This window comes from Poecilia reticulata, linkage group LG2 (assembly GCF_000633615.1).
Source record: "Poecilia reticulata strain Guanapo linkage group LG2, Guppy_female_1.0+MT, whole genome shotgun sequence".
Taxonomy (NCBI): Eukaryota; Metazoa; Chordata; class Actinopteri; order Cyprinodontiformes; family Poeciliidae; genus Poecilia; species Poecilia reticulata.
Window position 1 is genome coordinate 29468787 of NC_024332.1, and position 18133 is coordinate 29486919.

At 36.6% G+C, this 18133-nt stretch overlaps 1 protein-coding gene across 1 annotated transcript in view; it reads left to right on the plus strand.

The window, feature by feature from the left end:
* LOC103459959 (protocadherin-17-like) overlaps positions 1-1895 on the plus strand; it is a 20666-nt gene extending 18771 nt beyond the window's left edge. The window contains 1 exon segment of the mRNA XM_017303416.1: positions 325-1895. Coding sequence (XP_017158905.1) covers positions 325-902 — 578 coding nt within the window. The 3' untranslated portion in view covers positions 903-1895.
* The last annotated feature ends 16238 nt before the right edge of the window (positions 1896-18133 follow it).

Here is an 18133-nt window from a genome sequence, read left to right on the forward strand (position 1 = left end):
TATATATATATATATGCTTGTATTATCTAATTTGCTTGTATTATCAAATTAGGGTGATTTAATTAAACACATATCTTAGAACAGTCTAACTATTGCTTTAGACTGCATAATGGGATTTTATTCTGGAAATCACTGTGACATATGCAATATTACATGTCGGCAGTGATGCTGTTAGTTGGAGTTAAGAATAATGCTAGAAATTGTGTTTGTTTGCTGTGTTTGAGTATTGCTGCTCATCCTTCAAAATGTCATCTACATTTTCCTGTGGGTTGTTTATTCCTACCACAGCAGGCTCCAATAACAAATGTTTAACTGTTTTTGCAGAGCAAGACAAATCAGTCCACTGCACCGATGAATGTCGTGCACTGGGACACTCTGACAGATGCTGGATGCCAAAGTTACGGGTAGGAAGCCAAGCAGACAGCGCAGATAATCGCACCAACCTTTTCATCCCTGTGGGAATGGATGCCATGGTAGAGACAGAGATTTATGGCACCATCAGCTGCAGCAGCAGAAAAACCCTCACCACGTTTGGAAAAGAACAGCGGGACAGTACAATCCTCGTGGCCAATGTTAAACCTTACTTAAAATCGCAGCGTGCGCTAAGCCCACCGCTCCAAGAGAGTCCATCTGCGTCCAGCAGCCCCACCAAGAGCGGCGCGCCCCCGGACTTGGCCAGCCGAGAGCCCAAAGAAGAGAGGGACGGGGGATCAGACAGCAGTGCCTATGGCCCTCCAGATGGCCAATGCTCCCCACTGCACACCGAGYTGGAGGAGCCCTCCTACCTGACCTGTGAGCTCAGGCCTAAGTCCCTGTCAAGCTGTCTCATTCACAGCTCTGTCATCAGTCAAGAGTGTGGGGGGTCGGATTGTGCTCCCGACCAGAGGGACTCCGGCAACTGACAGGTGTGGTGACGGCACTCTCCAGCTCCCTCTCACCTGCCATGGATGTGATGATGATGATGATGATGATAATAATGATGATGATGATGATGATGATGATGATGATGATGATGATGATGATGATGATGATGATGATGATGACAATGATACCCCGAATCGATGACAAGGAGTTGATTTATTTTGACCCACAGAGATGTTCAAACGCATTGTATAACCAAAAACCATCTGCTTTCTATGTTTTATGTTCTGTTTGTTTATTTCTTCTTTTTTTTTTTTTTTTTACTTTTTTAGTTTGTGACTTGTTGTGTTTAGGTGAAATATGTGTCCTTGACTGGTGTGAAAGTTTTGGGTGGGATATCGGGGTGGTGGGGATCAGTGCTTACCTAACTTCAAACGTTTTCATGGTGTACTGTACATGTCGATTTAGATGTCTGTAATTTACACATTTCCAGCTCCGATTTTGTGAGGCTATTGAACAAACTGCTACTGTTACGCTACGAGTCCTGTCTGCTTTTGTACAGTGAAGCTTTCTGTCTCCATTTAGTGTATAAGGACCATTACTTTGAATATCACAAAGGAGCCAAAATACATATCAAGTGACGTTACATTCAAAAAAAGTGAAGTGTCTTATGAACTGTTAATGGTGGTGCAACAGGGAATGTCCCTTTTCATAAAAACCATTTAAAGTTCCTATAAAAAAACAAACATTTTTTTAAGAATGTATTTGTAATTTTATTGTCGTCCTCTCTGCAGTTTATGTGGAAATAAGCTGTGCTTAATGTGGGCTACTGTACTCGTTGTGTACTTTATTAAATTTGTATACACTGTGCGAATGAGGGGCAGTTTTTTTTTTTGTTTGACTGGCACAACTTCTGAAGCTGTTGTGGTTTATGTGAAAGAACTGGATTTTTGTCTTTTAAATGTTCTTTTGTGTGTTCAAGACACATAGCACTAGTGACTCTGCAATAGGCATGGGCCAGTTACCCAGAAAAATAATAAAAACGCCACCTACCATTCTTACGGTGTAAAAGTCCCTTAACTAAGAGACCATGAAAAGAAAGTGCAAAGAAAGAGCGAAATGACAACTTTGTGTTCCTCCACTACCTGCTGTTGCACTGACGGTCAGCTGGCTAAGTGAGGATTGCTGTGCTGTTTGTTCCCCTTCAAACAAMATAAAAGAATTTGTATGTTTAGAACAATTAGTTTTTACTTTTTAGCCCTACTGCTACATTTAGCAGGTGTTTCTTCCATAGTTTTGCTATCACTTTGCTGAAGCCTATGTATCAAAGTAGAAAAAAAAGCTAATAAATGGACTTGATATCATTATTATATCTGTAAAAATCAATCTTCAACCTTACCGATATGGTGTGTACTTGTGTAATTCAGAGCTACTTCTGGAGAAAACAACATCATTTTACACGGCTATTTATATATTTAAGAACGTTGAATAAAACCAGGCACTGTGGGTTAGTGCACCCCCACAGAAGATTAGTTGACATCCTCTGCTAAGAGCTTTTCCTTAAAAGTATGCATCACATCAATGGACGTGTTTGTTCTATTTTCAAAATCACTGTCGTCACGGCTACAGTCAGTAAATGTCCACGAAGTTTGCTGAAATATAAATGTTATCTGACAAACGGTGACACGCGGCTCCGGCTTCAGCTCCGACGACAAGTTACAAGCACGGACCGTTTCAGTGAATTCTTTGATTAAAGCAAATTAAACTTTAATGATTCCCATGGGGGAAAGTAGGTCATCTTGGCAGCAAAAGGGACTSTACAAACAGCGGATTAAAGGTTATGACAAGCATGTGCAAAGAAAAAGAAAGAAAAAGAATCATACAGTAAATAAAAAGGAAGCTTCCTCAGAAGGCTTTGAAATGCTGCATCTTTACTGAGTTGATGAAATGTCTATCATTTGCCGTCTACCTCATTAGATTTGCGAGAGTGCAAATTTGCTGTTTGTATGCATTGTGCACTATTTACCATTCAATCAAATGCAGATAAGGCTAGGTCTGACAGACAGGCTAGGAAGGCAGGCATATTAGAGCAGCCCAAACTGCTCATTTTTATCCAAACACAACCTGCTTTTCAAACATGGCTTCCCACTTATTCATGCAGGGACATAAACACGGCTGCGGCCATGGTAATATTATTTACAAAAAACCCAAGAAGATATGCGCCGCATCTGCTTGTATTTGTGCCGTGTTTAAGGATACACATGGATGTCTGTTTGGACAGCTGGATCACTAAACTAAATAATCCCGGGAATGTTGGAATGTTTTCCCATTTTGCATCTGTAAAACAATCTCACAGAAGCCTCCTGCTTCTCCTCACTTAGTTTAGTTTAGTTCCTCCATCTGGAGACACCGACTTTTGTCACCCTGGCAGAGCGAGAACTGTTGGGGATTTTTTTTTTTTTGGGATAACAGAATCCTGTCATCTACTGAGAGTTGACTATAAGTACGACTCCGTTTCTCCTCGGGGAAAACACATTAATTTGGATTTTGATTTGCATTTGTTTTGGTGCTAGTATTGACACAATTCCAGACCTAGATGTCTCATCTCAGCAGGCAGCTCTGATGAGCTCATCTGCATAAGTTGAAATACTCTTTGAGAGGGAGATTGCGTGGGTCACAGCATCTCATCCCATTGAAATACAGACAGAAACATCACATCATTTTATCTGTATCAGTCCCAGGGTTTCAGAACATGGGGGAAGGAGACAGGTGAGCAGAATGTCAAGTAGAAAGGAGGCTGAACCATTTGCTGCAACACTTACTCCTCCAAGTACATGTTTACCGGTGGATCACTTAGGGATGTAAAACAGGTTAAACTTCTTCCCTAATTATGCATAATGTTCTTTGAAGCGAACCCTTCTTTTTTTTTTTTTTTTTCAAATTAATGCAGCTCTGTACACCACAGCTGCTTGACAAAAAAGTGCAATGTTGTTGAGGGAATGTGAATGCAGATTAAGGACTAGCATGAGCTGCAGGATGAATATGACTTGTCTCACAGAATGATTACAGTCACAGTAAAAGGGAATTACAGACAATGAAACTGATCTGTGTAATACCTCCATTCTTCTACATTTTACATACACAAATGATCTATTCAGATGAAAATGGAATGAGCACTGTACCATTCAGTTGTGAAAAATTGACATGCTCACCCGGAGTACTTAAGCTTTTAATTCAATAATTCAATAACACAGGCGATTAAGAGCTTGTCTTCCACCTTCGCTAAATTCTAAGGGAGATGGTTCCACTTGGTTGGAAACTGTTGGTGGGGAAACAGCGAGCGAGCAAGAAACATAAACAATATTGAGAGTGTAGTTTTCATTTTAACTGGGAGATGTCATTGAACACAGCGTGCATTCCCCTTAGGGCGACTTCTAAAAAGCTGATTTTAGCTCTATTAGCACAGGGAGAACGTAATTGAAATAGCAAAACCTGGAGGCCATTAGGCGACGTAAACTTAATTCTTCTGTAGTTGTTACTGGAGCATGAATTTCACAACTACTTTATATAAGACACACAGTACCTCGCTGGAGTATTTTCAGGTGCTTTTATGTTATAGCCATAAACTSCAGTGTATCACGTTGGGATTTTAAATGATGCATCAGGCGTCTGCAAMCTGCATGTGGTGTGTTAACCTGCAGAGAGCAGTTCTGAAGAAATTTAACAAATAAAGAAATGAGTAATGGCTTCATGCATAAAAATAAAGGAAACCTAGATTTRAGTGTTTTTCAGTTCTTAAATATCATAAGCCTGAAAATTATGTATTTTTAAGTGAACGAGTACAGAAAGGGCTCAACAACTGCAGAGTCATTTTATTCAGAATTAAATGAGTAAGTAAATTATGTTGCTAATAAATAATGAATAAATACTTTATAAAAAAATAGATGTCTCCATATTAAAAAGAATATATAGATACAAAATTGGGAAGGGCTAAGTTTGTCAATCACAGTTTTACTTATACATGTCAAGATTTATTTATTTCAGGATTCATTTATTTTATTATTTAACTTCACAATGGTGTTTTATTTTGTAAAGCTACTTTTCATATTTTAGCCACTATTWTTATTTAACTCACTTTTTATTTCAGGGTCTTTTTTAGTTAAGGTTTTCATATTCAAATGAGGGTCCGGGGTTTCCTCTGGGCCTGGTCTAGTGATGGGACTTGTGTCYTTTTGAAARGAACTGAATCCTCCGTATTTGTTCACTTTAAAGAKCCATTCAAAYCTATTTTTRRAAATATACATTTTTCTAAGAACAAGCCATTTTATCCTATAATTTTGTATTAATTGTTTTTGTGGTTGATGTTCACAAAAAACGTTGAATCTTTAAGTAAAAAAACAACCCAGTATGTTGTTGCAAAAAAAAAAAAAAAAAACGGATGTATAACTCTATAAAATATAAAATTTCAAAATATGTAAAATACCCAGGTGGCGTTTTTACAAGTGTTGTGTGTATTGATGCATTTWGTGCTATTTGTAATATGAAACAAAATAAAAAGAAAAATGTAATGAATAGTTGAAGAAAAAAAGTGAACTTGATTTGCTTTGACAGAAACAAAATTCCTCTTCTCCACAATTAAATGTAACAATTAAGGCAACACATTACTGAGCATTAATCAGGGAGCAACAAGTACGAAGAAATCAAGAACTGAAATGCACCGTGGCTGTTCTCTCCTCCTCTCCCGCTGCATGAAGCCTGCAACATTATAGCAACAAGGTAGCGCAGAGCTACATACATCTGACACCATGACAGGTGACAAAAACAAACAGAGATCAATGAACATGCGCTTTGTGTGCTATTACGTTCTTGCAAAGTTTTTAAAATAAACTATATGTATATATAATATATATTGAAWTATTTATTGATGACAGTATTTTTATTTATTCATAAACCAGACACAATTATGTATACTGTAATTGCAGTTCTGCTTCTCCAGTAATTTTTCCCCCATTCTGAAACCTGAAATCGAAATAAAATGYATTTATTCATTAATTTTGCAAAAGGAACACGTCTCGTGGCAAGAAGTGCTATTAGTTTGAATGCTCCAGTTAAGGTCCAGAATTAAATCTGATTGGCAAWATGTGGTAAGATTTTACCACATATCTTACCACATAAGATATTTCTTATTGCTCTACATCCAAATGCTTGAATTATTAGCAAACCCTAACCCTAACCCTTCCTTTGCAAATAATAGAAGTTACAGAGAAAATWTCTTTTCATTTCTCGCTGTGCAAAACAGGTAGGGAGGTTCCTCATACGACTGCAACTATTATGACAGCAAAAGATAGCTGTACAAATAATTGACTCAATGAATCTCAAACTGACAMACTCTTCAATTTGTTGTAAAACATCCTGAAAACCATCATGTTCTTTCTTATTCACAGCTTATTTTTATCTACATCAAACTCCAAACTAAATACATTAAAGTCGGTGGTTGTAACATAATTGAATAATTTATGGATACAGTTATTCTTGCAAGGCAGTGTAGTGACTTCAACTTTGATTTTACTTATGTAAATATGTATTTMAAAAGTGATATTTTTGAACTAGATAAACTTGATGGTATAAACCTTTTCCCTTTTTTGCTCGCAAAAAAGAAACCAATTTTATGATTTGATCCAAAGACGACATCAAAACAACTTCTGAAAGCAATCTGCGGTTGTTTTTAGTGTAAACATGTATCTGGAGCATAGCTTTAGGAAATGATTTTCCTATCAGAAGTACCTTGTGTTGATAAATATAACACTGCTATAACACTGCTTATATATAAATATATCTATATATATATATATATATATAAAAGAANAAGGGATATATATATTGTTCATGTTTAAAAAAATCATTGTTTTTTTTTCTTTTTTTGTTTGTTTTTACAAGGTAACCTTTGGCAAAATAAATAAAACCTCTCATAAGTTTTTAACATAGAGTGAAAACCTAATAAWTGTCACAGTATTCATTCATATAAAGGCCTATGTTACTTTGCTTTTCTTAAAAATGGCAAAAGACTTGAGAAAATGCTTTTCAATTTTCTGAAGAYGTCTTTATCTTCATAAAATCATGAAATGGCCAGGAGTGAAAAAATATATATATTTATGTCAGGGATTTGTACTCATCTTTGACAAGAGTGCCAGCATTTGTGAAGTACTCTGTGTTAAAATATAATTTTGCCATCTAATAAAAGAAAACATTTGAGAAAAAAACATTTTCTTTAATACTGGTGAAAGTGAACCATCCTTGCTATGAGAAAAACACATAATTTAAACATTAGAGTCCTCCAGCCATGCGAATTTTTGTTCATCTCTGTGCACCTTGAAAATGAGTGAAGTTATTCCGGAAACTCAGATGGTATGTCAAGATGCTTTTGGGATTGAATTCTGAACTGAATCCCTCTTCACTGATTGAGATAAGGGATTTTTTAAGGAATGCTGTAAGCCAGGAGTGGGCCAGTTTGAGTTCCCATAGCATGATAACCTTGAGTATAAAACGCTCAGTACTTACACAGAAACCTGAAGAAAAATGATCCGATTTCCTACATTGAGAACATAAGAACAGTAGTCATCCCTACTGCCCTCAAAAATAAGAAAAGATGGTGAATATTAATATAATATAAATTTTCTGAAACACATAAAGTAAACAGTCCCTAAATTAAGTGGTAGTCCTAATAAAAAATCTTATCATTATAAATGTTTTCTGTCCCAGCCTTTAGAAAGTCATACCGTTTAACAAGACAGCAAATTACTTGGTTTTAGGCAGAGTTTGCTGTCGGTTGCCTGAGAGACGCACTTGTAGTTTGCCCATTGTATAAAACCAGCCTTTTCTTAAAGTAAATGGCCAAAGTTTTAATTCCCTTTTCATGCACTTATATTTTTTCAATAAAGTCAGTCAAAGTAATACTCATTTCAAATGCAGGATTTTAAAAACGAAAGAGTAAAAAAGAAAGAAAAAACAAAAGAATGACAAAAATGTGAATTGGTCCTTCAGCCAGGTAGCCTGCAGTGCAGAACAACAGGTTTAGAAGTTGCAGCATTGCACTGCTGTGTCCACTTAAATAGCCAGAGGAAACCAGTCACTCTGGCACTTTCTGTGGCCCCCCATTTGAAGGACTTAAAAGCACAGAAACTGTGTGACAGAAACTGGCCAAAGATTCAAGGTTCAAATGAAATACAAAGAGCACCAAAATAGTCTTGAAATTTTGTTTTGTAAAATTAAAAATAATAACCTTTTTTGTCTTAGCAAAATTTTCAGTTTTGTCATAACCTTAATCCCGTTGACAGTCCACTGCCCCAAATTGGGATTTCAAGTACTAAGACATTAGTCTAAAAAACACTGGGAAACGCTGAACATCTTGTCTATAAGCTACATTAAAACATAACTGAGCAGCATCTCCTTGTTAATGCCTCATATCCTTGGCATTTACAGACTTTAAAAGGGATTGTGTATTTTTTTTGTTAGTTTTTTTTTCTAAAAGAAATCAAATACAGCTATTTTTTTTACTGGCTGAACTAAGACTGGGCAAAGAAGATGATTATTCCAGCCCAATGAAAACAGACTTTGAAAAAAAGCCAAACAGTGAGCCAAATTGATTAATGTGTTGTTAGATTTCTACCAAGCAAATTGACATGGAAATAAATGTGCACGCCAAATTTCACCACTGAGTAATGCTTTCCCTAATTCGGAGTCGAAGTACGGCTGGGGTGATACGCGTGTGTTCGCGGAAGTGTACTTCCACAATCTGTTTTTTTCTTGTAAACAGGCGGCAGAATTGACAGGAAAGTCAGAGACTTTACAAAAAAAAAAAAAGCCATATGCCTCCCCACATCCGTTCTCGTTCCCAACCCTTTCCTAAAAGGTGTCTAATGTTATTTACTGCGTTTAGTTTTCATAGAGGCCGTCAGTAATAAACAAGCCTCTCCCTGACCCCCTTTTGGCTGAAAATTCCAGACTCCACACACACACACCTCATTTTAAGTGCTTGTTAAAAAGGCGTTAGCGACAGCAGTCTCCTCTGGGAGGGGTTCAAAAACACACCGATCTGTCAATCGTGATTAATGTTTAACACAAAAAAATGCATATAGACTGAGGAAGTCATCTGGCAGGACTTCACACAGGATTCACTACATGTTACTGGGTCACGACACACTTTCCTCACTTTGAATTGGGCAAAAATAGTCCTCTGCGAGCCTTTTTAGTGACAAAGTGGGCCAATATCTGCATAAAGTGGGGAAGCTAATGTGCTCTGTCATACGCTCAAGAGTCCTGAGTCTAAAAAGCTTCACCCTTTAAGTGCTTTGTCTGCCGTCATAAATAGGATAAAAAAGGGAGAAAATAGGTACTAGACAGAGCGAGACAGAGTATAGAAACAAGCCGAGCCTTTTAGAATCGATAGACAGTTTATTGAATCAATACGCAGTTTAGTGCGGCGCAAAACCCTCCTTTCTGACCAAAGAGGTACATGTTGAATAAGATGGCTGATTAGGAGTCGTGGAGGCATAAGTGCAGCATATTTCGGATCATCTCAGACACGGGCGTCCCTCTCTGCCACTCTTTAGGTCTTTGACATTGTTGGAGAAACTGCAAAGGTGGGGATGTCACAAAGCTTTGATGGAGCACATCAAATGTTAAGCTTCACGGTTTTGCTTTTATAGCTGTTAAAGAGCAGAGCTCTCATTAGCATTCTGTGCAAGTTAGCTCTGCAGTTAATGATGCAGCCACCTTGGCTGGAGGTGGTTTCAGTTTGAGTTAGTTGGGTTTTTCAAGGTTTGCATGAGTTTGCATTCCATTAGCACATATGTTCACTCTTACTTCCCACAGAACAAAAAATAAAATTAAATAAAATATCTTCTATGACAATATTACTTTCATATGGTTTATGAGAACGAAGGCACAATGAAACACTTGCCTATTGCATTAATCATAAAGCACATATTTTAGATTAAAAGCAAATTGCATCACATGTGCAGACTCAAAAGGAGACAATTACTTTACATAACAACCAGTACATGAAAATGTTGCTTTTAAAATTCACCTGCTGATTAAATGGTATCCACTTCTGGTTTTATGTTTAGTGTCTCCTTGCACATTTGAGTGCGCATTCATTCTTTCTATAGAGACATTTTCACTAAGTAAATGACAGATCTCTCTCTTTCTTTTTCTCTTTCTCTTTCTCTCCCTCTCTCTTTCTCTTATTATCTTTCTCTCTCTCTTTCTATTTCTATCTGTCTCTCGCCACAAAAGGCAAAAATTGCATGTGCCAAAAAATATCCAGATTTGTAAAATTGTGCCCCTGAACACCGGCAAGAAAGTTTCCTTTATAGATCACAGCTGCAGACCAAAGTGTCTGCACAAGGTGCAGCGGATCTGCCCTCTGCACACCCACATTCACCCATAAATGGTCAATGCAAAGCACCTCATGAATATATACGTGTTTATTTAAATGAGCCAGCTGATCATGTTACTTACCGATTAACAATGGCAGACAATGGTAAATTTCAAGGAGGCAGGTACGTTCCTGGAGGTATCAGCTGAGATAATACTGCCAGCAACTTACTTACACGCTACATCACCCACCCCCCGTTAACATTTGACCTTCCTTTAGCTTAGAAAGTATTCCCACATCAGATTTTTTGTTTTGCGTATCTGCTCTGTCTTCTCAAACCCCCAGTCGGCTACGACAGATGGACGCTCGCACTGAGCCCAGTTTAGCTGGAGGTTTCTTCCTGTTAAAGTGGAGTTTATCCTCCCCACTGTCGGTAAATGCAAGCTCAGCATGAAGGATTGTCGTACAGTAAACGACACAATACAAGCGGTTGTTCACTGTCGCTATCCAGAAGGAGTGAATAATACAAGTCAGTGACTCTTTGCAATCTGCTGCATTTCCTTAGACAGTTAAAATTCTTAAACTAATTTGAATAATAAACTGAACTTAATACACAACTTAAAAACTGTTAAATAGTTGTACGTATGAATGATCTGAAATTACTTTTTTTGAGCTTTTGCCTCGAGATGACAAGTTCTGAATTCCCGCTATTTAAAGAAACTGAATTGAATAGTCAGTGTAGACACAGTTTTATGTGTGTGGGATGCTGTAATAGGCCACAAAGTCCTCAAGCCCTCCCAATCATAACCGTCGTTAATTTGCTTCACGCTTCTATTAAAACGAAACATTTTAGAAAAAAAGGTCGTATCGTGTTCGCCGCCTCCTTTTGGAGTCGCTTCCTTTCTGTGTTCAGCCTACACACATGTGGAAAACATGAGGCTTATGAGGAGAATAGTGCAAAGCTCCAATGAAAAGTTCTCTGTTTTCCATCAGCTGTATTAGTATGAAGCCCCTAAATGCCCATGTTAAACCCACACAGGTGTTTTCACTTGTTGTAGCTGATTAAACCTCGCCTGAGCACTGTGTGGGTGAAAATAATGTTGACGAGTGCTCAGCTGACTTCTCTCTCGCTCTCCGGTTAGGTTTATTGTATCTGTAGAGTCAGTCAATTTACACCTCTATAATTATTAGTACACAGAGTTTGGGGACCTTGTGTAATTACAGACAAAGCTCTGCCCATTAGAGCTCTGATACAGCATAATAACTAAAAAACGTCTGTTAGACGACTTCAACAAGCCTCGTTTGCGGAAACGGGCTTCACAGAAATTAATTACTTGCAATGAGAAATACTTTTAAAAGAACATTTACTAATCAATCATTACTTTTTCTTTACATAAGAAGGGGTAAAAAAGGATTAATAGTTTATAAACAGATTGAAAATTGTTTGCAGAGAACTAAACATAAATTATTCCTGAGTCATCTGTTTAACATTCTGCTTTTAGGCTGCGATGCAGGTTTAACATTAATTTGCTAATTTTGTTTATTTTAAGCCTGCTTAAATATGCAGAATGCATTTCTCTCTTTTCTAATTAATGTGATCCAGACTAAGAAGCTCACTGTTTCCCAAAGAGGACTGTTTATTACTGAAAGCAACAGTTCATGGCTAAATATCTGTTTATTATATATTGCAACAATATCACTGATAAATATTGAAAGTATGATAAATAAATACCTTTTTCTATTGTTTTTCTAATCAAATCAGTAATTAGAAAAAAGGCCCTGCAGTCACGTCTTCTAAAAAATGCAAATGAGTGTCATTTACGGGTAATGATTCAGCTAGATAGGAAACAGACTGTTTCAGGGACATGAAAAAAATAAAAATAATAGAAAGTACAAGTTGTAACACAACAAAGGTTGTAGCAAGTTCTTTGCTACAAAGATTGTCTATGTAGGATGATAGGTTGAACTTTGTGTAACCAATGAGGTGAAGAGGAAAGATTTCTCCCAACAACCAAACAGTTTAGCTGCATTATTTCAACTAAACTCCTCCATTGGTAAAAACAAGGATTGATTATGTGGAAAAAAGTGAGACTTACACAACCAATGGCCGGCATGTCAATACACAGTTGGTTAATCTACTTTGTATTAAGATGCCAGATGTTGAAGGAACTTGCTGTTGCGAGCCAGAACAAATCAAAGATGCTGTTTAGAACGAGACCAGAAATTCCAGTGTATATCTGAAATCAATCAAAAATGACAACAGGAAATAAAATGTCACTACAGACAAAAGTAAAACTTAAAAATGTGTGTCAGTTTGCTCTGGCACACCTAAAATGTCCCCACTGGAGGGAGGACCATATAGTTAATTCTATTCTATTCTATTCTATTCTATTCTATTCTATTCTATTCTATTCTATTCTATTTCAGGATTTTTGACTCATGGATCACAAGTTAATACAAGTTAAAGGAAAACGTGTAAACATACTGTGTATTATTTTTGAAAACCTTGCATTTTAAAACATGAAACATATCTCAATATGACAAAAAGGGATTTTAGTTTTCTTTTTCTTTTTTCTTTTTTTCCTGGAGCTACTTGTCAACATAGATAGTAGGTAAGTACCAAATCAGGTTGTTGGTGGATTTTTATTTATTTTTTCTAACCAGGGGCATTGATACACATCAAGAGCACTCAAATAACAGACTACCCACATTCCTTACTGTGATGTTTAACCAAGCGATCAGTCTTTTGGCACAAAACTGTATAAACTGCAGTTGCCAGTAAGACCGCTTCCCCTCTGAATGAGCTAAAATAGGTTACCCATAAGACTCCTCAAGTTGAGTAAACATCACAGCAAGCCAAAGCTTTTAACATCTTAATGAGAGCATTTGTCTGTGTGAACTTCTTTAGCCCACTGATTTTGGGTCTATACTTTGAGTGAAAATGTGTAAAAGCACGATATCTCCGTGGAAATACATGGAGCCCCGGACACAGCCTCGCATGGCACTTTGTCATCAGGGATAAACATACAGTAAGACTCAGGATTATTGCAGAGGCACAAATCACTGTGTAGTCCATGATTATGTTAACACACTAGACTCTTGAATTTACCTACTAGTATTGATGAATAATTTTTCAACATTCTCTTCATTTTCACAGCCAGCTGTTTCATGGTAGAGTTTCACAAAAATCTTTCAGCAAGTACAACAGGAAAACTGTGAGACCCACAGACGAGTGTCCAACCGAGCGATTGTTCTACATGCCCAATGTATTTATTGCTGTGTAGCGACTTCATCAACATCTAAGGGAAATTGTGGTCCTAATATGATCTTATACCAGGATAAAAACATGATTTGTTTAAAGAGGTATTTGTATATATTAAAAGGGTCACTTTGTCTTGCCAATATGAAACTCCCCTCTCTTCTGCAGAAATACACTGCTCAGTCAGAAACAACCAATAAGAGCCAGGGGGAGGGTCTAAGAGCTGTCAGTCATGCTTGTGCTCACACCTTCCCCCTTGTTGTCTGCTATGAGAAAGCAAGTTTACGACAACAGAGCCTGTCATGAATGTTCAGGAGAGTTAGCATAGCGATCAGTGACAGTGGATAAACTGTTTCCCTGTAACAGTAAGTTGTTTTTCTGCTATAGTCACATTGATCAACACGTACACTAGCTTGATTTATGGTGCCAAGACCTTCCTCTTGGCTCTGATTGGTTGATTCTGCAAAGGAGCCAGAGTAAAGAGTTTTCTCTAACTAAATCAAGCAAAGACTCCCTCCTCCCTGTCAGCTCCTGTTAATGTTCCTTGCTTACAGTTGCCCAGGTTGGTCAAACTGGTTGTGTGAAAAAAAAATCCAGATTGTAAAAAACACATCACAAAACACAGTTACTATCTAGAACTAAAGACAGCCACTCACTTTTATTAATTTGATGTTTAAAAACTGCAAGTAGAAATCTATGGCTGGGATGTTTATTAAGCAACTAATTGCAGGCCTTTCTTAAAGCCCAGCTAAGTAAGTGGTGAATATCAGCTTGTTATCTTTGTGTTTTTCTGAGTAAACAACAAAATTCAGCAAGTATTTATTACATATTGTTATAACAAATCTATGCATCACAGCCTTAAATGATAAATAAAATGTAAAATATGTAATTTAGGAAAGTTTATCTAAAAAAAGAGATCAGTACATCTGATGAATCGTTGAATCTACAGCTGAATTATTTGTAGACCAGAACTGGGAACATATTTTAAAAACACCAAAGACAGAAATCCAGATAAAGAACTTCAGGTAACACTTTATTTGAAGGGGGGGGGGTGAATAAGACTTACATGACACTGTCATAAACATGACATAACACCTGTCATGACCATAAAGAAGCCTTCATGAATATTTATGACTGTTGTCATAAAGCGTCATTCGGTAAATTATGACACTTTTAATACAAAGTTGACATTTTTCAAAATGTTTTTGTTATGACAACTTGACATTAACCAAGAAATCATCACTGATATAAATTTGTTATTAAAGTATTACTGATTGCACTTTAAAAATTAGGTAACTTTATGTTATTAAAGGTAAAGTTTAAACAGTAATGATTTCTTGGTTAATGTCAAGTTGTCATAACAAAGACATTTTGAATAATGTCAACTTGGTATCAAAAGTGTCATAATTGACCGAATGACGCTTTAAGACAACAGTCATAAATTTTCATGAAGGCTTATTCATGTTCATGACATGTGTTATGTCACGTTTATGAAAGTGTCATGTCAGTCTTATTCACCCACCTTCAAATAAAGTGTTACCAAACTTCACAGAGTGAAGCATAGAGCTGGAAGTATCATGGTGCGGGGATGCTTTGCAGGAGCAGAATCTTTCCAGTTCACATCATTGAATTCAATCCATTAGAGTTTTAGAGGGTGATTGAAAATGTAAGACAATCTTTAAAAAGAATATAAAGCTGTGCGTAATAAAAATGTCCCAAAACATTGGACAAATATTTTATTTAAAAACCAAAACATAGTTAATTTCGGTTGCGTAAGTGGCATAATTATATATCAATGTTTTTTTTCCAGAGAAGATAAAAAAGACACTGATAGATGAAGTACACTTGCTAATAAAGAACTAAATATTTAATGAGGTGCCCTATATTTTTCAGACCTCCTTTTTCTCTAATACATAATTTGACCTATTTTGAATTTATTTTTTTATTTTTTTACCAGTTTTAGAACAGGAACTACTAATGACAATTATACTAACATTTGAATACTACACATTTTTTACATGGAAAATATACCAATACATTTGATCAAATCAACTCTAAATATAACATTAAGAATATTGTGACACAATGTGTTTAGCGTCTTACAACCCCAAATGTGTGACACTGAACACCTTGTTCAAATACTGCACTTGCCAGTGTGGAGAAATGTAAAGAAACAACAAAATTGTACAGATATTTTATTTTTGAATGAGAAATTGAAATGACCAAAGTTTGCAGAGAAAGTATACTATAACAATATACCGAGTTTTGGCTGTGCTGATGCCAAAGCTGACTTCTGTCTTCTACAGAAATACTCAGATGATTCTGCAGTTGTTGGGTGTATCAGAGATGGACAACAGTCTGAGTACAGAGAGCTTGTGGACCGCTTTGCAGGGGTTGATTGTAGATTTCAGGAGAAACAGGGTTAGACCAAACCATACTTCCATAGTGGGAGAAGAAGTGGAGATGGTGAAGGGATGTAAATACCTCAGAGTTCACCTGGTCAGCAGACTGGAATTGATACCCAACAGTGAAGCCATCTAGAAGAAGGGACAGATCAGACTGTACTTCTTGAGGAAGCTAGGATCCTTCAAGGTTTGGTGCAAGATGCTGCAGATCTTCTATAAGTCTGTTGTTGAGAGCGTGATCTCTTCTGCTGTCAATCAGAGACAGAGACCTAAAAAAAGCTCAGCAACCTGACAAAGAAGGCTGGTTCTGTTCTGGGGACGACTGTGGAGATGCAGGGACGGATTATTCATAAAATCAAGAAACTAGTGGACAACCCTGATCGTCCTCTTCATGAACGGTCAGGATATTTATAATGAAACTGTTTTAGAAAGCAGAATGTCTTCAAAGGAATCTTTAAATTCACTGTAACACAAACCGTTGCAAAAGATCTTTCCTGCAAACAGCCATCACTATCTAAAGAACTATTTGAATAATTTTAATTAATATGAGTTACAACAACATTTAAGTTTCCTTTGGGCTCAGTAAAGCATTTTTGAATTTGACTCTTCCAGCTGTACAGATTACTACTTACTGAAATACTAGCAAATTCAAGACAAAACTATAACCCCTCTATATGGAACACAAACAATTTAAATAGTAATTCATAATTAAGACAGTAATATATGAATATAGATTTGAACCACATATTTTCTTAATTATCCATACAAAGTGATGGTGTCTAACGTCTCTAAATACTAAACTAAATCCTATACACTAACAACAACAAATTTATTCCAAACCTGTGTGAGCATCATATATATTCTCCACTGGTTAACAACTAGAACATAACACCGTCTGCAATCGCAAAAAATGCTGGTATTTATTTTTAGCATGTGCAACGTTAAGATGTTAATAATATATTTAAATGTGCTTCATAAAACTTGGCAAGGCCAGACCTCATCATTAGGTAGCATATAAGAATGGGTATGAGAGTACTACAACTCTATTTCTGAAGCTCCTCTCTTGTCAAATATTATCTGTTTTTTGGGGGGTTTTTTTATTTTCTTGTTTGGATTTTATTTCATTTCATTGGCAGTGACTGACTCCCCCACCAGCAATTATACCAGGATATTTATAATAAAATGTAGGTCCAGGTTTGCCAAACCACTTTGCACTGACTGACTAATGATTCAAACATAAAATGGCACCTAACTGAAAAGAAACAAATAAATGTTGATCTGCATAAAGATCTACACTTATAAAGGTGATAACTTCCCATGAAGCAAATTATACATTTTATTTGACCAAAAAATCTCTGCAATTCCCAAGGTAACACTGTTTGGCATTTACAAAACACTCTTTTTCACTACCAACGTGAATTCAAAAGTGTATTTAGCTTGAAACAAATAGCCATTTTGGGATTCACCTTCGTGTTTTTTCTTTTTTTTTTATGAAAAAACTAGAGTGCAGGAACAAAACACAAATACCTCAAGAATGAGTTTTAATAAAGTTGATAGAATGTTATGTTTTCAGCTAATAACAATTTTTAAATACATATTTATAATTACAATCAACCTTTGAAGAACCTGAGAGCTTGCATGGTATAGTGTCAAACCTCATTAAGGTTAAGGTCAGTCAAAATATTGATCTGAATGCTAAATATGTGTCAGTACCACATAATGAAAGCAATAAAACACAATCAAAGAACTGGCTGACAGACAGGCATGGCATGCCAAAATGCCTGAGTATAAATCATTCAGAACATCTATTAACAGCAGGGGAAAGGCCCACTTTGTCATTTCAGGCAATAACTGGAAGTAAATTTGAATAAGTAAATGTTTTGCTCTGTGGGAGCACTAGGATCAGAAGTGTTTGTATTTGAATCAAAACACTGTTTGCAATATTGACCCCAGAGCCACGACTGCAGTGAGATCCTCTCCCAACAGTTCGGCTTCTTCTCCTCCATCTGCTCCATCTTCTTCTAGAGTCAGTAAATAAGTCATTTCTCAATTAAGTTGTGCAGTTCTTTGCAAAAATAATGACACTTTCAAACATCCTGAGAGAAATCACGGGAGTGCTGTTTATTGCTCGCTTCAAGTCCTTAACAAAGCCGCAAAAAAAAAAACCAGTGAGTTGGATCCACGTTTTGAACCAGTATGCTTTGACTGGCACAGACTCCAGAGCAGACTATG